The sequence below is a fragment of the Syngnathus scovelli genome, chromosome 2, assembly GCF_024217435.2.
Source record: "Syngnathus scovelli strain Florida chromosome 2, RoL_Ssco_1.2, whole genome shotgun sequence".
NCBI classification, from domain to species: domain Eukaryota; kingdom Metazoa; phylum Chordata; class Actinopteri; order Syngnathiformes; family Syngnathidae; genus Syngnathus; species Syngnathus scovelli.
This window is the reverse complement of record NC_090848.1, coordinates 15335721-15359245: the sequence shown is the minus strand read 5'-3', so window position 1 is coordinate 15359245 and position 23525 is coordinate 15335721. Positions and strand designations below refer to the sequence as shown.

Sequence of the window (23525 nt, the reverse complement as noted above, 5' to 3'; positions counted from 1 at the left end):
TTGCCGTACATGCTTTGCAAAATATGCGTTCTATTGACTGAATTAAATAAATATTTGCATTTATAGTTGTTGCAAATCTTTGGCAGTACGTTTTGTCCTTATTTTGTGGCTTGATGGAGGAACGCCTGCTAAGTTTGGGAGCCTTTTCTTTAAATTGGCAAAAGGAAGGTTTCTGTTGACTTCTGGGTTTATTTTGCAGCTGTCATCATCATGTGTTGCGTCCACAAAGATTCATGAACCCGTCTCCGGAGAAGCAGAGCAAGTTTCACAGATGAGCTTGGCTTCATGAGCACATGAGTTTTTTTCAAAGCCTTTTCCATCACTTTGGGAAAGTTTTTTTTCTTTTTTGGCTAATCATTCCATTAAGAATTTTTGAGGTTCTTTATAGCTTTGGAATTCTTACAGTCCTCATCTTCTGTCTGCTGACATTTTCCTTGGTCAACCAGAAACAAAAGGATTATGTCAATAGATGTTGATTTCGAAACTTTTTTTTAAATTGCCCTTACACTGCTGTGAATGATGTCTTCAGTATGTAGGAAGGTGGCTACCCTCGAAGGCGTAAAATTTGGTGGTAGCTTCTAGTGACAGAGACAAATGGGCAGCAAAGAGGAGCAGATTGGATGGGATGACCTTAACTCTCCAGCTAATCCGCTGCATTGTTGTACTGTTACGCGTTTTGGCACGTTCTGTTGGTTTTGTGGGGTTTTTTTCCCCCCACAGTCACTAACTCAGCCATTTTTCATTCCCACTGAACTTTTCAGCAAAGAGCACAGCTGCACACACCTTACCAGCCAATACCTTCCACTGCCATCACACCATGACCTTGCTATTATATGTACGGCAGAGGCGGACTGAAAAGGGTGCAAATCTTAACAAAGCCTTTGATTAGCGCAATGTGCTAGGCAGGGAATACCACTTTCTAAGTACTTTCTTTAATTTTCTAGGTCTGGTATATTGGCATCCTACGCCCACCGTTTAATAGATTTGAATTGGCTTAACTTTCTGATGATGGTTGCACCTTAAAGGTTACATTGACACAGTCCGCTTTACTGTGTCAGGGCTGCTGAGATTTTATTTAAGACCCAATAATTCCATTTCCAATGTCCAATCAATCACAGTGACTTGTCAGTCAGCGTGTGAACAAGCATGATGATTGTCCGTTGTTCTGCACTTGGCTCAAATACAGTAAATGGAATTTCATTAATCATTAGGTATCACAAGTTCATAAAGTGATCCAAATCAGAAGGGGGCTGGTTGCTGCATTACTGTAAATACATCAAATTGATTTATCTTCCCTCTCAGTTTTTCTGTTTTGACAAGTGGAAAGATAAAAATCAACTGTAAATAAATAGCCATTTCTATAGCACTTATTCTCATTTGGGTTGCAGGTGAGCCGGATCCTAACCCAGCTAACTTTGGGCGGAAAGTGGGGGTACACCTTGGACTGCTTGCCAGCTAGTCGAAGGGGACACATAAACATCCAAACAAGCATCCACTCAAAAAGCCCACTGAAGTTTCTTGTCATTTCTTTTTAAACATCAGAATCTCAGCCTAACCATCCTTCTCCTCACTGCTTCCCTTGATTTCGTTCTGCACTCTCTGCAGTTACATTTCCATCCTCTTGTTTGTTTTTCTGAATCTGACTCCAGCGATCAGTTTTTATAAGCGACTTCTTAAAACAGTGACAGCAAAACACAGACATGGCCGCACACATTTGCTTCTTCTAGCCTACTGTAAGTTCTATTCCAATGGGAACCGGAATGACCGTGCAGTCGGGTACTACCATGGACCTCTGCCTCAGCACTCCCTTCTTTATCTTCTTGTTTGTTATTTACTAAAAAAATAACAAAGATTTTCAGAAATGCAACAAAAACATTCAAAATCTGTTATTTCACATACACACATATATATAATTATAAATATATAAATATAGCTATAATAATAAATAAATATATAAATATATTATTCTATTCAATACATGACAAAGTCAATATTTTGAATTTTATGTTTTCTATATAACTTTTGGATAGAATTTTAAGAGAACCTTTCCATTCTTCACTGTTAGCAGAGGAGCCATCATCTTCTGCAATTTTCCCATGCCATCTGATGTCTCTCGAAATACAACTTTACATATGACAACTACTACCCTTTAACTCTTACGCCCAAACAGATGTGCAGCATTAAACGTCATTGGCACATTTTTCCCCGCAATCCTTTGACACTTCCAGGGAAATCCCATTTTGTCTCACATTTTCCTTCAACCTCGAACCACTAATTCAATGTGGACTTTTTGTTCGTACCGCTTTTTTCAAACATCATGGGTGCGGTTGGTGAGAGATAAGTTATATAATATGTTCCAAGAGGTCCAATACGCACATGAAAATGTTGTTTTACAGTAACAATGGTCATGGCCTCCCCACTGGTCCGATACTTAAACTTGTTCTGTGGCTCCCTCAGGTTGATCTATGACGCCAGGCCTTTATTCAGATAATGATGATGGGTGGGGTGAATTTCTTCCATTTCCTAAATCCTTTACTTTGTCCTCCACACTCACAGTCCTTGCAAAAACTTTTTTTTATCCAAGCATTTAATCCTCTCTGTCATTTAAGACAATTCAATGATGTTCTCTGCTCACTGTCACATTCAAGGCCACGACTATTTACAGACTTACAATGAACAATTAGTTTATTAAATTAAAATGCAGTGCATGTTGGGACACTTATGCTTGATTATTTGATTCAAAAAGACTTGGGGTATGTGGTTTACGTTTCCTTTTATTTTTAGAAGAGTGTATTCACAGACTTGAACTTGTATCGTCATGGGAAGGTGAGCATGCGAAGCTGTTCTCAGTCACACCCAACATATCATCTCGTATAGAATAAGCGTCACGTGGCAAAAACCGTCACTAAGAAAACATCCATTCTTCAAATAGTAAGGTGTTTTTTTTTTTTTTTTATCATCTGTGTGGTCCTCCTGGCTTGTGTTGAGGAACTATTTGACCCCAGAGCTCACCTTAACATCGCACAGCTCCTGCCTCCTCTTTATCACTCATTGTCTTCATACTGTGGAGCTTTCACCTCCAGTCTGCCTTTTTTTTCACTATTTGACCATGCTTTCTGCTCTGCTTCGTTTCCTTTCCAAACAAATAGCGGTGCTTTTTCCGCTTCTTTTTGTTGACTTTCTGAAAGGAAACTTGTTTTCAGTCAGTCTGTGTGATAGACATAGATGGAGAGCAGTGAACCTTAAATGGTTCACAATGTGTCAAATTAAGAGACGGACAGAAGACACCTGCTGCATTCATTTGGATCACTCAACGGCGGGAGAAAAAAGTAATAAAAGCGCTGAAGTGTGTGATCGCGTAGCAGCTCTTTTTATGCTATTTTACAGTTTTGTATTATTCTAGCTTTTAACTTGTTTTTACACCAGTTTAAGAATGTTGGAACTATCAAATGTGGGAGGCTTCCATTATGTGTTTGATGTTTTAGTAGTTTTTTGTTTACTTCAATGATTCTATTAATTGAAATTGTTTCGTTCATCAAACTGCTGACTTGCTTCTCTTCTTGCCTCCTCACTGCAGCGTGCAAACCCACCAATTATGTGCAGGGTGGGGATGAATAAAAAAATACATAACCTGTTTGCATAACAATGTTGTCTTTGTTGAAGCACCTCGAGTTCAAGTCATGGATGACAAGGTAGGGGGCAGTTTTCAGAGAAGGTCTCATTTGAGTCTGGAATCTGGCCATTTTAATATCATGCTTCAATATGTATTTGATTATCATAATTAAATTATCCAAAATAATTCAGAGTTCCTGTAGTAAAGAGGTCTTATGGGTTGAACTGTAGGTCAAGATCTGCTGCAGAGTCAGTACATTTACAAGCATTAAACATCATGCAAAGAGAAAAAGTTTAACAATGCACCATTTAACAACAAGCTTGGAGTAACTTCGAGACAACACTTAAACTTTTGAATTTATTCAGGCCACATGTGAATCCAGCTGCAATCCAGAAACACGATCTATCAAGAAGCCACTTCCAAACGGACAAGTGATAAAGAAAAACAGATCATCTTGCTCTTTATTCATCGCCGCTGCCAATCACTAATGAATTTGGGCAGAGAGCAACCTCAGAAATGTGAAAAATTCAAACAGTAGTCCTCAGATTTCCAAAGCAAGCGTACGGCAGCGGGCTGCTGCTTTTTGAAACCTAATAACATAATGGCACGTGAGTACGTGTAGGGAGGCTGTGTAAACACAGCAGCATCCCCGAGGATACAATTACCTTATTATTACTCATTTCGTGTTCGCAAAATCATCGTTACGCTTCGTTGAAATTCCTTTGGCACGTGTGAGTCGAATCAGTACACCGCTTTTAAAGTGTGTGTATTGGCAAAGACTCACTAGACGTTAAGCATTTGACATCTTTGCAGTTTATATTGCTCACATTAACAGTTGTAATAGTGGAAGCGGTAAAGGTGAACGGCCTTATTTAGGAAGTCCGCCAAGACTTCCTGGAAAATTTTAACTCTTATGTATATGTTCGACAAAATCTTTATGCGTGACACGATGCGAGATGGCTGAAAGGATTTAGTCTGCATGTTTTATCTTGTTTATTGCTTACTCTAAATGAACAAGCAGCCTTAACAAGATAAACAACGGTTAACAATTTAAACTTGAATGACATAAAAACTAAGGTGTGTGGTATTTGTAATGAATGTTATTTTTTTGCTAGATTGCTCGTACAGTTTATAAGAAGGCAAATGTTTGAGTGAGGAACGGATTTTGTTCCATCTTCAATATTTCCTGAGTGGAGTATGACATTGTGCATATTGTAAACATTCGGAGGAGGCATATAATTTGCTCATCTTCCATACCTTGCTGGTTTATGAAGAGCTTTTTCCGCGTGTAAATCTAGTTAAAGCCAAAATACTCCGTACCTCTTGTGGAAATACAGATTAGTGGACAAGTAGGAACATGCTGGAGGAGGAAAAATAGGGCTCATCCTGTCCTGGGTGGTGTGGTCAAAACTCATTTCATGTGGGTCAAGAGGAAAATTGTGTGGGTGGTTGGTTGGGATTGGGGTGTTCAAGATTCTTGGAAAAGAGGTAAGATGGAAAAAATTGGAACCTACTTTGATTGTTTAAGAAGTTAAAGTTGAATGTTAAAATGTAATTTCTATGTAAGAGGTGGATTCATCATCTTGATGTGAATGATTATCTCTCAACAACTACGCAAAGTGGTTTATTTTCCCCGTTACAGGAACGTTGTCATGCTTTGGACTCACCTGCAGTCCTCTGGGTTGATCTGTCGTTTGGCCGTCAGTTTATATACGTATATTTATGTATGGTTAGGGGCCAAATGTCAAAGCTCAGGGGTCAGAGGCCATAGACAGATGAGCCAGAGAGGAAGAAATAACTAAATAGGCCTCTATCTACCCCCAGGCCACAACATGTTGCCGAAATTTGATTGGCCGTGCTGCCCTCTGCTCATCCTGTCTCGTGTCGTTTTTATTTAGTTTCAAACTCCAGCAGAAGGTAAAAGAAGAAGCGAGACTGGATGCAGAAACAGACAAAAGCAAATTGCCACACAAAGGGAGGATGTTTAAAAAGTTCACAAACTGTGGCTGAATATCACAGTTCAATAATAGACGAGAATATTTTGAGACTATAATCATGAAGCATTCTGTTCCCATGATGATATCGGTCACTTCTAATTGCAGTTTTGAACAGTCTTGGACTTTTGGGACCGTGACTGTATCATCTATTGAAGTTGTTAAGAAATTGATTGGGGAATCAAAAAAGTTTGATCGGATCAAGCGATCCAAAATCCAGAGTGATGTTGTCATACAATAAAAATTCTCTTGTTAAAAAAAAAAAAAAGTAAAAATCATCAATTTCTTGCCCCGTGAACTGCTAAGTTGTTTTGAGTGTGCTTGGCTTTTTACTATGGAAATTATTATTATTAAATTAAGAAAGAAAAAAAAAAGTTCAAACAATGATTATATGAAACAAATGCTTTATTATGAGAAAATGTTTTCCAGGTATAAATGAAGAAACCGTTTAAAACTTACAGATAAGTTAGGAGATAAGCAAGGTAAGCTTTAATAATAACAATAACATTTAGAGGAGTTCAATAATGTTACATGGTTTGGTCAGAAGAAGGGCCCATCCAAAATCCAAAGTAGGCTTAAGTGTACTCTGGAGTGCATATAAAACATCAACAATAAAAATTCACTCGTAAAAGTGACACGTTTCCGCTTGTAGCTAACCACAAGCAGTTTGTCAGCTAGAAAAACAGTACATTAATTTTACAGTTCTCATTTGAAGTCAGTGCAAAGTGTACGTTGCGCACAATGAGTTCTCCAGAGAAATTCTCTTCAGCGCTGCCAAGTTCAGATGTTTGGACTGTGCTTCAGCATATAATTAGAGGGAAAATCCCAAGTATAAGCGCTGAAATGCATCACCTCCCCCTTAGAAGAACAGACGGATAATAAGGACGATGTTTGAGGTACAGGTAAACATGAAAAAGAGAATATGTACGTATATATATAGTATATATATATATATATATATATATACATATACACACACGCACATATATATTTAACAGGACTGGACAATACCAATTAAAAGCAGACTTGTGGTGACTCACTATGTGGCAATTTCTTTTTGCACAAAACAATTCCTGCCATTTTTTTAATTTGCCCTTAGAGGAGTATAATCACTACAATAAATGCTATTGAAATTAAATGAAAAACAAATCACTTGGTACAGACAGAGCATTAAATCAAAATCAATTAAAGTGTTACCACCCCCCTAAAAAAAAAAAACATCTGTATTTCCCTCTGCAATTCATGTGATTTGGTTTACTGACCAACTCTTCCTCAGAAATTGCAAATAATTGTAGTCATGAAAGATACCAGTGATCCGGACTGTGTTTTTATTCATGAGCCCGTAGGACACTTGGGATACTATTTTTTTGATAAAGTTATATAAGGACACAAACCACAACTTACTAAATATGGATTTGGTTTTGTATGGTGGTCAAGTTAAATTTGATGTTGAATCAACAAAAATATCAAAAGCTTGTTTGTAAAGCTTTTCCAAAGTTTCCCAAGCCAATTCACATGATTGTTTGTATACTTTGTGATTTACATGCTTGACTGAAAGAAAACAAAGTATCATGGACATTTCAGAATGTTTGTAAACAAGCACCAACCAAGTTCGCGCCTCTGGCAAGGTTTTATTTGACTCGTGACTCTTCCTTATGCATCATTTTTTTTTTTTTTTTTTTTACGTCCATGTCCTTCCCTGTCCTTCCTATTTCAAGCTCCTTCTACTTTGCCTCGCAGTCCAATTGGTAATTAGCCATTGTGCCAGAGAGAAAGATTATTTATTGGTTACTAATCTTTCACGTCTCAACTAATCCTAATTATTTGAACGTCGACTAAACCCTCTTAAAGACCAGGAAATGTCTGGAATGGCTACACATATTTCAAGAGAGGTACTTACTGTAGATCCAAGACCTAATGTAACCCCCATGGTGGTTTCATACCATGCGTGTTAAAATGGACCAATGGCACACTAGGTCACAGTCCAAGACGAGAGTGGGCTGATCCAATCAGACGCAAGGAAAATTGAACTTGCTCCCAATTTGGAAAAAAAAAATAAAATCTGAGATTGCAAATTCTTGCGATGGAGCCTAATCAGATTCTTAAGCGCTTAGGGAGAATTAGCCCAGCAATTGTCGTTATTATGATTTCTTTGTTCAGGGGATGCCATTATCTCCAAACTGCATGAAGGAGATTATTCCTTTACTCTGCATCACAGCTCAGAACACTGGGAAACTGTTTCCTCGCCATTTCTGCTTGCTGTGGTTTGTCAAAAGTGTCACACTACTCACTCTGTGGGAAACCCAAGTGCATTGTCTTACTATAATGAGACGGCCTCAGTATGGCACTGTTATTGTGATAGCAATTATAAAAATAAATCAAGTTTTTTTTTGACCACACAATGGAGACAAAATGAATATGAGGGAAGGAGTGAAATGAAATCTGGGGAGGTGTCTTAGTGCTTTATCTCAATGTCTCTGGAGTCCAAGGACAAAGTTGGGCTGGTCACAATTTGTCAGCGAAAGCCTGGTCCACCCTGAAATGACTTTAGATGCAACATCCATCTCCAGCCACTTAAAGAGGAAGATGTGCACATACACATGCACACACTCTCTCTCTCACACACACACACACACACATGCACGGTGAACGACTGCCTGACAGGTGTTTCTCAGCCTGAATGTGTTGAGGCGAGCAAGAGCACAAGGACAGGTAATGACACACTTCAACAGCTGTTTGCCTTATCTCTCCACATTCCTTTAGGACACTTTTTCTTTTCTCCACACTTCCCTTCCCTTTGGTGTTGCCCAATATGTTTTCTACCCATTCTGGGTGGACTCCTACTGATGGAGTACCAATCTCAGGAATCTATTCATATACCAGAGTTATTAAAAAGTATATCGGCCGCAATTTTGTGATTGTTTAATGGTCAGAAATTAGAAGAGTAGATAATTGCCAATTATTATTTTGGGATTTTTAGGTCTTTCTTTAAAATTAGTCACTGTGTTTTTGTCAGGAGTATAGAGGAGTATAATCACTACAATAAATGCTATTGAAATAAAATGAAAAACAAACCACTTGGTACAGACAGAGCATTAAATCAAAATCTATTAAAGTGTTACCACCCCCCTAAAAAAAAAACCCCATCTGTATTTCCCTCTGCAATTCATGTGATCTGGTTTACGGACCAACTCGTTCTCAGAAATTGCAAATAATTATAGTCACGAACGATGCCAGTAATCCGGACTGTGTTTTTATTCATGAGCCCGTAGGACACTTGGAATCCTATTTTTTTGATAAAGTTATATAAGGACACAGACCACAACTTACTAAATATGGATTTGTTTTTGTATGGTGGTCAACTTAAATTTGAAGTTGAATCAACAAAAATATCAAAAACTTGTTTGTAAAGCTTTTCCAAAGTTTTCCAAGCCAGTTCACATGATTTTTTTTTTTATACTTTGTGATTTACTTTCTTTAAAATTAGTCATTGTGTTTTTGTCAGGAAATTTTATGTATCAAAAGCACTAGTGGTATCGGTCCTTCTTATCAGTATCGGTGACTACTCAATTATGGAGTACTGGTACTGGGATCGGTCTGAAAAAAAGTGCTATCGAATATCCCCAATTATTACAGTCCGTATTGCACCAATAAAACACAGGCACAACAACAGGTCTCCTCATCAGCCTGACAAATAGCTTTCCCAACATTTCTTACCGATTACAATAGTAAACCCAAACAACAATCTTCCTTCACACCTGGCCAAGTGTATTGCACTTAAAAGGAAATAGCACACAGAAAGGGACGTCAAGGCACTCAGGATATGGAGAAGTGTGAACAGAGCGACTGCGTCATAAATCTGAAAAGACTTTTCAGCGGTACGCTGAGGGGCAAATGAAGTTCTTAACTCCCAGGTTAATCGCTCATCTTGTGGAAAAATAGTGGCCCCTCCATCATTCAATCCCATCATTGCTCCAGGCGCCTCATTCCCGAGCTGTTCTCTTTCTGTCCATCACTCCACTGTTTCCTACTGTCCCCCCCTCCCCCCCACGTGCGGACACTATGCACTGCATGCCAGGAGGCAGGTTCAGGCAGGCTTTTCTACAGGCTTGTCTCCATAGCATTCAATCCATGTGGAACATACTGTTGGGTCTAGTCAGTATTTTCTCAACCTTGTTGTATTACATCACTCTAATATGTGTGTGTGGACGTACAACTTGAAGTAAGCAGCTGTAATGGCTTGCAACCCTTGGTAGCAACCAGCAAAGTGTTTTAAACAATATTCTGCATACAAAATATCCACAGCTAAACATCAATGTAACCACTTTTTACAGTGTATGTGCAAGAACTACATGAGGATGTCCACAGCAGTTGGTTGTCCAGTGTGTATTTTTATTTATTTTTTAATTTTTTTTTACAGCTGACAGAGCAGTTCAGATCTGAGTGCAAGTGCCGAGTCAGGTGAACACTGCAGCAAAGTTTCAACGTGAATAAACATGAGGGAGGACCATCGTCGGAGATAGAGTCTTGGTTTGCACGGAGCAAAACTGCATTACTGCTGCATGCGTGACATCAGTTGAATGTTAAAACAGAGCCAATAACATATGCACACACACACACACACATAGAAGCCACTTGTTTGAGGTACTACGCATTTCTTAATGGATTATGTTTGACCTTAGAAGTTCCTTCTATTGCATAACTTTTCACTAGATGTCCTCCTATGTTGAACATGATGTGTACACAGTTTACCATGAGCAAAGAGCTACAACAAATTGACCATTATTTTATATACAACACACCCTCACAGTCTAAAATGTGTCCTGGATGGACAACAAGCACGGACCAAAATGAAGCCAGAAACGCCAACTCACGCATACACGCTCCTCTTGCTCTGCGCTCCACCCAAGAGTGAGCACAAACCTTTTCCAAACACTCCACCATGTGGATTAAGTGTTATGGAAGCAAAACACTGACAAAGCCAAACAACACAGCTAACAGGGAATAGGACATGTGACAATTTATTTGAACTGTTAGGGTGTACCCTGACTTTCAGTTGAAGTCAGCCAGCATTCGTTTCAGCGGGCAGGTCTGAGTTCTAATTTTAATATATACAAGTTGCAACTGACTATAAGTCACAAGACCAAGCAAACTATGAAGAGTGTGAGTTATTTTTCGAAAAATTGTTTGGAACTGAGCCTCAATGGGTCCATGACAAAGCCTTACGCTGCAAAGAAAAAATGTTATTTTCAGATACGCAAGGAGAGATGTCAGTGTGACAGTAGCCTGCAGATTCTGCATGGCCGTTGGGAACCCTGCTATCATTGCCATTTTAAAGTTTGTCTGCAGCAGCACTTGAATCACGACCTCCAGCTCCAAAGTACAAGTCCTTACAGAAGAGCAACTGCCACTCCATTACCATCTGTGTTTCTAATTTGGCAGCTTTTTGTTTTGTTAGGTGGCTAAAAATTTGGGGTAGGTTGCAGTGACTCAGAACTTTTTGTGCCATTTTATGTTGTCATTGTTATGTTAATTAAGCCGCAAGCCTTTTTTGACACAAGCCGTGGGCTGGTAACAAAGTGGATCTTGTTTGTAAAGAATTGCTTTGACTAGGCAAACTCTCCCATAATTTCTGACCACCTCTCACAGTCTCTTAACTAAAATGTAAAACGGGACTTTTCATGAAATGCGAGATGGATGTAGGAACATGTCGAACATTACCCAAAAAGTAAAAGTGATGATAACAGCGACAAACCGTTGTACTAGTACGATACTATCCATGTATGATACATGCAATTTGTAGATAGGGGGAAAAAAACATGATAGATTTATGTGTTGTGTTACATCACACCAGGCCGGAGGAGAGCGAAGGAGAAAATTTGTGTTCATGTATTTGAGTTTAGCCCAGGCATGCTTCATGAAACATATTTGGCTGCGGGTCCACGGCGAAGCTGACAAGTTTTCAATGAGTTATGGGCCCGACACACATGAGACGCTGAAAGATTTGTGTGAAGATGGTAGAGATTTAAACAACGGCGGCTTTACCATCTCATTTTCTACTGAGGCGGCAAACCAGCTTGTCAACTGTATTTCAGCACTGCGGGTTAGTTTATTGCTGATAAATTCCTCCCAACTGAAGCGTTTGGAAAAATTGTGTAACTTGTTTGTACTCAATGTCTTCTATGATTTTTTTATATGACATTTCTCTGGCATACGCATGCAGTCATGGACGCATACAAATGGATCGTGATAAAAGTGGTAAAGATGCCAAGACAGCCAGTGTCCATCGTAACGTAAAAGCTTTGAAACAAAACTGACCATTCGGTGGATAGATAAGTCAGTCGTCTGTAGACAGCACAGAACCAAACAGACTAAGGTTTTTTTTTTAGATTGAGTTTAGAATGTAAAGGGAAGTTGTTAATGTGCATGGCTAAACACTCTTAGCCTAAAATGCATCATGAAAATAAGGACGCACAAGAACGCGACAAAGGCCAGATGGAAGCATGCCAAATGGAGGGTATTAGTGTGTGAACCGAAATGGCTCCCACACTTCCCAAAATCCCACAATCCTCTTCATATACATACTGGTAGGTGGTAATGGTCCAGCTTGAACATAACAGAGCTTCAACATGCCAAACGTGGGGGTATAGAAGTTCTCACTCAAGGAGTTGCTTTTGTTTGCGTTGGCATTTGAGCAACCTTATTGATTGCAGCCAATCGTAGGGCAAAATTTGCATTTTTGAGAAATACAAAATGCGCGGGACCTGTATTATTTAACTACTTATTAAATAATAAATGTCATTTCATAACTTGTTGTGGGGAAATGTCCTCTATTTAAATCACACCCAAACTTTTATGAGGGCACATACTCACTCTCTGTGCAGCAAAAATGCCTATAGCGTGTCAGTGACAGCTACATGTGTTCTCTTGAACCAAACATGGTATCGGAACACCTGTAAGTGGGTACAGAACGTTCTCCTCTATCACTCATCAAACGAATGTCAACTGGTGTGCTTCACACCTTGTGACGTCACACTGCGGGGCTTTCCGGTAACATCTGCTGTTCGGGGTGAAAATACAGTCTATATTTATTTAGGATTTTGTATGAATGGCAACGTGGATACACTGAGTTGCTTGTACTTTCTGCAATCTAGTGGAAACCCATTTAATTGTTTTTTCCTGTCATTATACATCACTGGCAAAGATAGCTAGGAGCTGGATTAGTTGTCATGATCTCCCGACACACTGGTTAGGACTCACTACACTGACACAATAAAAAAAAACAACTCCCCTTTTCAAACTAAAAACAAAGAGTGGATCCAGGAACAAAGTGACTGGGAAGCGAGTACCTTACTGCTTGAGAGGAGATCGCACTGTCCAAACTTTCTCCAAAAGTCACTCAATGAAAAAGGAGATAATATAATACTGCAACCCCCACATGCCCCTAAGACATTGCAGGCCCATCCATGCACTGTGTGTACATACCAAACAAAGCTAAGCGGTGAAATGAAACAAGGCTCAAGGGCAGGAAGAGGGTCTCAAGGGGATCATGGGAAATCGTGACGGCAGCAAAGCTTTACATGAATTTTACCTAATTCCGATATACTGTACTTCCTCTTGCCCCAAATCCTAATTAAACATTATTTTCAAACACACTCATAAAAACATGTGCTTGGCAGGCAGAAGGAGGAAAGTTGCAGATGTTGGAACTTTGTGGTTGACAATTTGATTAATTCGCCATGTGAATGCTGCTTTTAATATCGGCTATGCAGGAAATTAACATTTAAATGGTCGGAGGACAGCGAATTGGGCACGGAGCGGCAACATCACAACCAAAGTTCAAATTGAGCATAAACTGTGATTTTTCTTTCACTTTCATCTTAGAGCTGTGAATTTTCTGTCCTGGAAATTGAGGGTGCTATGGCCATGACAATGTTGGATAGAAATAATGGGTATAATAATAATAATACTACAGCATATATGTATATGTGCTCAGGGCTCAGGTATCCCCCAATCACAGCTCACGTGACATTCACAGGCTATCACTTATCCTATATATGTGTCTGTGGCACTTTTCTGTCATAATGCATAAAAGACAAAAAATTACAACATTTATCACATTTGGCTGCTTTTCAATGATGACCCAGAGGCCAACTAGGGTATGCAACTCAGTGTTGCTAATTTAGTGACTTTTACAATGCCTCTAGCTTTTATTTTTCTCCCAAAAGCAACAAACTACAAATCTTCCCAGAGCCGGCAATCACTCAACAGCAATATACCCCAATATCGGTCAACGTTGCTGGCCAGATCGATGCTTGTGTACGTAGTAGCCTAAAACAAATGGTTCCTTCACCCAGGGCATAAATAAACAACGATAGGTACCTTACTTTCAATGATGCGAGGAAAGCCACAGGGGACAGGTCAAAGGCTCACCAGGCAAGGTCAGCAAAGCACTCCTAGTTGACAAAGTTCTCCCAGTCTGCAAACGGTCCGTTCCAGTGGGGTGCTTCTCTTCCTTGGCAACTTTGTTTCTCCACACAGGCCTTACTTATTGTGTTAGCTTGTGGTGAGCTGCTAAGCAAACTCCATGCACTAGCATTAACATCTGTATTAGTGACTAATTGCACACATTGATGTCTTCTGCTGAGTAGTTCACTCAACCAACAAACTTTATCCCAGTTAACATTTGCAAAAGCATTCTGGCTGAACACTTTCGCCCACTGTGATCAAATTTCCACTTTTCTGTATCCATTTGAGTGTCTCTCCCTAGTCTGCCTTATCATCTTCTTCTTCTTTTGTATTTAATGGCAGTTGGCAACCAGCTTTTATGGAGCATCACCATCACCTGACTCGTCCTGATCGTCGCAGTCCATCTTTTTTCTCTTCTCTCAACCCTCCCTCATTGTGCCTTATCATCCCGGATGTGATTCACACATTTACAACAACAATTATACAACCCAAATGTATTATCCCTCTTTTTTCATGCACTATTATACCAACACATTCAAACAGAAAATGTGCATTTTGTTCTAACTTTGAACACTTGTACACTTTTTGAACTTATATTCACTTGAAAATATTGTAACATTTTTAATTTGGTTCCACCAATTAGTAGTTAGCAACTGGGGCTCATGGTGCAGAAGAATAGAGACAGAAAGTGGCGGCAGGAACATGAAGTGGGGTAACTGCTGCGGCAATGCCTCATGTGCCCCAATGGCAAACTTGCCACTGACCTGTGGCCAAATGTAAGATTTCTTCCAATGGAGAAAAATTAGGTTTTCACTCACAATATGTGGCTATTAGAACAACACTGTCACCTGCATAGCCAATTATTTATTGTTCTGTACTTTTCTTCCTCTGCAGCCACTTACAAACAGGAAGCAGAAGAACAATCCAACACCAAGCGGTCCTTTGTCCCCTCATGTCAAAAATCACACATGCAGTCTTTCCTGCCTTTGTCCGCCTCCTACATGCGGCGAGAGCGAGCGCCTCATCCCGGCTTGGGAACAATGCCTCGTCTCAGCGTCTCGGCCCACACAGCCGAATACCACGGAAGGCCGCGCTGAACGTCTCCCTCTGTCCGTCACCATTGAGTCACTTCTCCTTTCCTTCGGCTACTTCGTCAGCACTGTCTCCATCCCGGCCGTCCCACCCGTCTCCCGAAGTAGTGACATCACCCGCCCCCACGTGACGGTGACCTCATGAGGCTGCAGCTGCGGTCGAGGCCACATAACGTGTGTCGGTGACACGGCCGGTGTGTCGAGAGGGAATGTCTGGAAGATAGATTTCATTGTGTGCCGTTGACAACTTCTCTTGTTTCCAGTAAAGAAAGATCCAAGAATGCAAAGTCAGGGGAATTGCTCGAGGCCACAATCACAGTCGTGACCACAATGGTTGATCCAACAAACTCATGGCATCATGCATTGCTTCCCATCCAGTTATTGATTTTTTTTTTTTAAACGATTTTCGTCATTGGAACAATCTTCTTCATCAAGGGTTAGATGGAGCCTCTACTGGTCCCCTTTCATTTCTTTTACTACATGGCTACGACGTACATTTGGGTCTCAACCCATCAGTTGAGAATTGCTGCATTACAACTCAGGAAACTGAACCCATTGAGTCATCCATCTCGCCATCAAGCTTCTGTTTTGTCACTTCATCTTACACTTGCTCGCATAATGCACATTTGCGTAAACACATTTCATTTCATTTCATTTCATTTCATTTTACTCAAGCGATCCAGCATGCAGTCAGAAAGGGCTGCAATTACAGGCAAGATGGCGTTATGCTGCCCTCTGCTAGGCGTTGTAGAAACTACACTTCTATGGCGTTCTAGAAAATGAGTACGTAGAGGTGGGGGGAACTTTTTAGCAGTCATGCATAACTGAGATTTAAAAAACAAAAGGCATGTAAAATTATTGATTTGGTTGAGTCATTTTATTTTATAATAGAAAACCTTTAAAACCTATGCAACAAAATAGCCTGGAAATCCAGACTCATTGTTGCAACATAATTTGAGTCAGTGAGGTGATTAGATTACGCGTTAATGACGCATTTAGTAACACCATTGATGTAAAACGCCGTTGCTCCCATCACTGGGCATGATAAGGACCATGACCACATCTATTTACATGTATGTGTTAGAGGTACTGGTGCAGCCACAGCACTACATTGACAAAGCACTGGGCCTGTGTGTCCACTCGGGACAGGGAGTGTCCGTCTTCTGCAAACCACAATAACCTGAAAAGACAATGAGAGCAATTATGGCCACTCAACACCAAAGCATCAATGAGTATTACAGCCACACTGAGAGTGAGCGCGAGATGAGATTATAACACTTGTTCCATTTTCATTCTTAACACCGAGGCCCTTTCTATTAAAAGCCTTTAAAGAACATTCAATAGACTCAGAGTGACATGGTGCAATGTGTGTGAGCATGTGATGTGATATTCACTGTTGTACCTGACAGGTGACGCCCGACTCTTGAGCAACTTATAGAACTCCAGACCTTGATAAGGAGACACCCGTCTGTCTTTGCCTCCCAGCATCAAAAGCACTGGAGCCTTGATCTATATCAAATAAAACACATTGTAGTTCAGGGTTCAGAGTTCTAGGCTTACAGTTAGGGCAACATCTAAGTTTAGAGCTACTTAGCCAGGTGCAGGGTAAGCGTTGAGGTATGGCAGTGACTCCACATCCAACCAGGAGACAATGGCTTTATCGCTACTGACCTGTGCAACATGTATGATAGGTGACTGCGCCAACATGGCAGCCAAGGCTTCTGCAGTGGGTGTCTGGTTGTATGAGTAGTGTGAGCCCACACAGGTATAACGCCTGGCGAGTGCAAGAAGGGAGGGACAGTGTAACAGCTCAACTGGTGAAAGCTGGAGAGCCAAAGTAAACAACCAGTCTCACCAGTCCACGATGTCACTGGTGCCTAGCAAGGTGGCTGCGTTGATGACGGGGTTCCTGGCTATGCAAGCCCTGTAGAACTCGGGGTACTGAGCCACCAGGTGACAAGACAGGAAGCCGCCATGGGAACCCCCGATTACAGCCACACGATTGGGGTCAAGAGTCGTGTGACTCTGCAATGCTGCAAGCACAGCTCTCTAGGCAAAACACAGCGGGTAGGTGGGTACAGTAGGTAGGTTAGATTAGATTAGGTAGGTAAGCTACCTGGACGTCTTTAACATCTTGGCTTCCAATGTGACCGATGAGGGATAGAATGTTGTCCTGGCCAAAGCCTGTCGAGCCGCGGTAGTTTACTAGGAATAAAGAAGCAGAAAATATCTTAAAGAATCTTTCTTACAAACAAAAGCACTGAGCGGTCTACAGTAGGTTTCAAATATTTATCAGTTAATAAGGTTCAAGCAAGAATGACTACCATATAGGCGTGAGTTGCAGGAAAAAAATATATAATTGAACAAAATTATGATAAAAACATGCATTCATGCATACGTGATACACATGCAAGGCTATAAAAATGTCCAATTGTATTTTTCATGTAGTATTTAAATTGCTGCCACATAAAATTTGCATCAGATCTGGGTTTAACATTACAAGTTCCGAACCCAAATCAAATCTGTTTTGATATGATTTTTTACTTTTTTTTCTCTCCAAACAACTAAATGTGTTTTTAAAAATATTCCCCAAAATACAAAATAATAAGTTATTTTCAAAAATATTTATAAAAAGATGGTTTTGAACTGTCTCTATGGTGAATTGCATAGGCTGCGTTGCTCAGCGTGTCCCACCCATTAGCACAGCAAAGCCGAGAGAGACAAGACCAGCAGTGGTGGTGTTCCATTCTGCGGCAAACTGGGAGTTTGGCCCACCTGTGTGAGATATCACGCCTTAAACCACCAGACGTAGCTTTTTGGACAGCCCGCTGGCAATCAAAATAAATACTCCTACCATGGATAAAGACCACGAGTGGTGTCTGGGCTTCATGGAGCGGACTGCATGGTTTAACTAGGACCGCTCCAAACTTTAAGCCAGCTACAGACAAAGATCAGGACAAGTACAAAACGTGAAGAAGCCCCTCCCTCCATCACACATCAAAAAGAAAAAAAAAAAAATCGATGCACTTGTATGCATGTGTGGATCTCACGATAGTTTTTGTTGTCTTCTTCTGGTAGAGGTTCAACTTCTAGAACAGTCCACAGGAAGTCAAAGCTCATGATGGGCTCTTGGAGGAGGTGCCAGGTCACAGCTTCACCTAATGAAGGGAGAAATCCAACCAGCTACACACACACACACACACACACACACACACAGACACACACACACAAACACACACACAAAAAAACATTATTAGCTTCAAAAAGTTCAAATATATTGTGCAGGTGCACCTCATGATGTGTGCATGTGCTAACCATGCTTGGTGGTGTGTTGGGACTTGAGCAACACACGACCATCAGATCATTCTGGATGGTAAGTAGCTTCCAGCTGCCATATTTGTTGTTAACATCAGACAGGCCTAAAATAGGCGCAGCAGAGAAAAATAATTGTGAGACTCGACCCCACTTGAACCACAGAGTGTCAATTCAGCCTTGCGGTTAGGAGGGAGGACTTTTACCACTCGAGAGGCAGAAGACTTTCTTTGACCCTCTGTCCACCATGAAGAGATCCTGAAAAACGAGTTGACTCATGGTCATGAAGTGGACAGACAGTAAACTAAAGGCTAAATTCCAGAGCAGAAAAGAGAGGAAAGAAAAACGAGAAGACAATAAAAAATACTAAAGCTTCAATGTGCACAAAATAGATTTTAAAACTTTAACAGAGCTAAAACACATGAAGACTAAACGACATTTTGGAAACTCAAACCAAAGTTAAGATGAGACAAGATTGTGACGTTCCTGGGCTCAGGAAAATCCAAAAATAAGCGACATAATTGTTAAGCAGCAAGGGTTAAAGCTGAAGGAAAAAGTCTCATCTTATAGTTTGAACTTTACGCTAATGTTATTGACACATATGCATACCTTGCGGTTCTGACAGGCGCTAGTGAACACAACTTTGTGACCATCTGCAGACCAACAGCTGGAGGGCAAGGCTTCATAAATGCCAGCAAAGCCATCTGGAGCAAAAGCATATTTCCAAATGTGGATTGAGAGATTTGATACACTGTCATGTAAATAGCACACAGTGATTTTTATTTCATCTGAGCATGTATGCTGAGAAATGAAACTGAGCCAAATTATGAACTCAATTAATTAATTAATTCAATTAATACATTATGACATATTATAAGGAATTGCTAGAATCCTGAGGGGTTAAAAACAATGCTACTTACCACTCTGAGGCCTATGCACAACATCCAACAGAGTAGATGTTGTCCTACTATTGAGGTCCAACTGTGAAAGATCAGGTTACTGGTAGATGGTTGAACGGACATATGTTCACCCCACCCACAAACTCAAACTAATGTACAGTACATGATACAGGTACCTGTTGAATACTGAGGCACTGACTGTGGGGCCCAAAAACCTGGCCCTGCAGGTAGATTAGTGTGGACCCATCTGGACTCAGTCTGGGACAGAACACCGATAGATTTTCCCCCGTCAAGCGCTCTGTTTTACAGATGTACATTTTGAAGAATCTGAAATGTTAGACTATATACAGTGCTTAAAAAATTATCCTCAGTGAAGCCTGGTGATCCAACTCAAATTTGGGTAGATAAAAAGGTTCATTCAGTTTGAAATGCGTCATTCCTATTCAAAAGGTATCGGAGCTCACTATCATTGAAAGTGGGCATCAAAACATCTGCATAATGTTTGATAGATGGACTATTACTGAAATTTAGTTAAATACTTGCAAATCTAAAACCAATACTTTTCATGCCCCGTCCTAAAAAAAGGCATATTTACAGAGCAACTGTCAAAGAGAGCAAACCACGTTTAACACTTTGGGAATTGGTCAATGATTTGTAAAAATAACAGACCCATATGAGAACTGACCGATAGTGGACGGATTTGTAAAAGAATATGACATTTAGCAAGTTTGTAAAAGGTAGGTTTTCCGTCCGACAGTGATGATATATTTGCGAAGTGAAATTGTGACATAGTTGACTCACCACATTGACCATCCATGTCGAGCTGGAACAAAGCTGACCTGCGAGAGTCAAGAAAGTCCCAATATAGTGTATGGCATTTAGAGATTATGACGTGTGCACATTCTAAACAATAATCTAATTTATAAAAAATTAAATAAAAATGTAACGTTAACGTGTAACATCTCTCCTAACCTGCGATTGGAGCAAAATTTGAGTCCCAATCTGAAGGGTTCATGGTACCAACCAATAAAAAACACTGATTGGCTTCCTGGGGCCCAGCAAGCCTAGATGAGATGAAGACAGACACACGTATAGTCAACGCACAAAATGGCACACAAAGTAGTACTGGTGACAGGACCATGCATTCACCTGTCCTGGTGAGATGTCAGCGGGGACACCCGGCAACACATCCACTAATCCATTGTGCAGGTTGACCGCACAAATAACTGGAGTGCTCTTGTTGGTCAGAGTCTCGCCCCAGTCCTCACGGTATACACTCCTGTCCTGTTTGTGCCAATGCAAGATGGGATTAAATATTTTATCCATGTGTGTATGCGTGTGTGTCAAATGATGAAGATGGTGACCCATGATGACTCCTCTTCTGTGTTCTTGGTCTTCTCAGCTACGTAGAGAAGTCTGCTCTCACACTCTGACCATGACAGGCCGCCAAACTGAGCTGAGAGCACACAACAAAATAACACACCTACAATGCCATTATCAAACTAAAACAAAAAGGACTGTACAGATAATACTTCAAGAAACATCCATCCATTTTCTCAGTAATCTGCATCTGTCTCACCATCATCGTACACGCCGCCATGTTTGTTGAGGGCAGTCAGGTTGAGGCATTTCCTGAGACCATGATGGTCCCAAATCTACAAAATTGCAAACTGTGTTAACACACTCTTGGTTCAATGAACATAATGCTCAGAGAAGTCCATGTGACCTGCTCACCTCCAGCAGCTGGTGACCACCTGTATCTCGGACCACTGCTCTCAATCCACCAATGGGCGAAAGAGCACTAAGCAATCTACAAGGGGAGAAATCCACATTCTTCATTGGAGTAGAATTGACTATTTTACCCTTCTTTCTGGTCATACAAGAATGAAATAAAAGTTAGCCTCTGTGAAAAAGTGAGATTACTTTCCACATTAAGCCTTTGTGGCACATTACGTTCTATTTTTAATTATTACAGCCGACTGGCCCATTGGTCGTCTACTTTCTTGGCATTTCACTGCATGCACACACACAGGTATAAAAGCCAAAGCTATTAGAAAGACGTGGTAACCATCCCATCGGTGCATAATAATAATATACCATGGAATATAACAATTAAATACAGCCGAAGCGTGTGTGTGCTTGTATGTGTCTGTACTTACTCTCCAGACACAGGTATACATGGTCCTGGCGGCAGAGTGGTCCTAATCTGCTGGTCTCTGGGGGCTGAGATCAGAGTCCATTGTTGCGAGTAACAAAGTCTGGATGCTCTCACCGCGTCAATCTGACTCCACCCTGAAAATGTATCCCAAGATATTAGTACACCTGACCAGGAACTACAAAATGTTGCTTCTTCCACTTTGCTGGAAAGGCTTTCTACTAAATTTAGGAGCAGTGTGGATGTCATTCCAGGGGCTTCTCGGTTTGTGACCATGTTCCAGTTATAGCAGTGACGTAACGAACATATTGGAAGGTGCCAAAGGAGAGCTGTGTAATATGGTCTTAAAATAAAACATCTGAATTTTATCCCAAAAATCTGATTTCTGATTGACCTCAGCTGAAGATTTGCCAGTCTGAAGCACATAACTCAGATGAAAAGTGTATTTGGCAATGTTCCAAGCCATTGATTTTAAATTTGCACTCCACAAATTACTGTACCTGTTATACCAAAAACAATGTGAAAAGGATCCTACCTATGCTGTCTATTACTTAGCGGCAATATAACTCGCAACAGGGGCGGAGCTAGTACATGTTGGCCAGAGGTGGCTCAATCTCATCCATCACATTCACATGGATGCTGTATTCTTACATCACTACATAATCCCAATACATTCACAGTATATTAAATGCAAATCTAAATAACAAATTTGAAATTAAACTGGATGCAATCTCTTAGAAGAATCTTACAAGAACAACAACAACCTTGTGAATATCACGTGACCAGGATTGGTCGTTACCAGCGACCTGAACAACTGAAACGTCATTTTCAGTAGACAGCAAGAGGCAAACTTTTTTAAGTCACACACTCACACACATGCGTGAATCAAACTCATAATGCATGCTCACAAGACAGGCGAGGGTACCACTACACCACGTATCAAATTAAGCCCCGGAGGCCAGATACGGCCCGTCACATCATTTTATGTGGCCCGCAAAGACAACTTGTGCATCAAATTCATGTGTCAGTCCTAAAATTGCAAATTGTCTTCTTCACTTTTAAAAATAATCTTTTTTAATATATCTGAACAGTTTTTAATAGTCTGATTTGAGAAAGATTTTGTTTTGTATCTTATACTATATATAATATGAGGCGTTCATGCATTTATTTGAGTTGACAGTCATCGTGGCCCTCCGAAGGAAACTATGACTACACTTCGGCCCGCGACAAAAATAAGTTTGACACCCCTGCCGGGTAAAAACAAGTGGCTTGCTGCTCAATTCATATTCCGCAAATGGAATATTGATCACAATCCAGTTTATAGACGACTGGGGGCGCATAAATGGGAAAGAAACTCTTGCGTTTTTATTTGAAACCTCGGACAGTCACTCCGTCATACCCTATTGTGGACGAATGTACCTGCATTGACTGTGATAAAACGAGTGTCTCCTTGCAGTTGTTCCCGCACGTCAGCAGACACCGGCGTGGCGAGACAGCTGACTTCACCGTACACCTTTGTAAAGTGTCTGGCCTGCATGGACTCCATTTGTGGGACTACAAACTTCACACTAAACAACAAATAAACAACGATTCCCGTTAACACACGACGAGCACATTTATGCACTAGCGTATCTTTGTACACACCATCAGCAGCTCAACGTATACGAGCGGATCGTACCATTCTTCTCCATTCTGAGGGGTGTGGAGCGAAAGGATACACGGCACCACGAAGGAGTAGAAAATGAATGTGTACTGATTCGTTATATTTTATTAACAGATGGAATATTCCAAATGCTTTTGCAGAAGGGTATTAAACCGGATGAGTTATGGAGTCATTTGATAGAATGGTTTGTGAAGCCAATTGATTTGTCCTATTTTTGGACATTTCTTATGGTGTTCTCCAGGGGTCAGTGTTGGGCCCCAAATTATGAGATGAAAGATTTTTGTACATGTAATTTCTGCCAAGAGTGGAATGTTTTGAGAATGAAAATT

General features: G+C 40.6%; 1 protein-coding gene across 1 annotated transcript; it reads right to left on the bottom strand.

Moving 5' to 3' along the window:
- Positions 1–5991: 5991 nt before the first annotated feature.
- On the bottom strand, positions 5992–23205 carry zgc:136971 (S9 family peptidase). The gene is made up of 22 exons (XM_049753589.2): positions 22953–23205; positions 21538–21670; positions 21113–21188; positions 20958–21033; positions 20743–20834; positions 20528–20662; positions 20351–20442; positions 20180–20217; positions 19555–19676; positions 19400–19460; positions 19089–19183; positions 18686–18737; positions 18483–18586; positions 18218–18350; positions 18022–18105; positions 17862–17942; positions 17284–17372; positions 17023–17216; positions 16839–16941; positions 16570–16676; positions 13995–16347; positions 5992–6465 (listed from the first exon to the last, which is right to left on the bottom strand). The coding sequence occupies exons 1-21, from the start codon at positions 23077–23079 to the stop codon at positions 16248–16250; spliced, it is 2094 nt and encodes a 697-aa protein (XP_049609546.1). The 5' UTR covers positions 23080–23205; the 3' UTR covers positions 5992–6465; positions 13995–16247.
- Between the last annotated feature and the right edge of the window lie 320 nt (positions 23206–23525).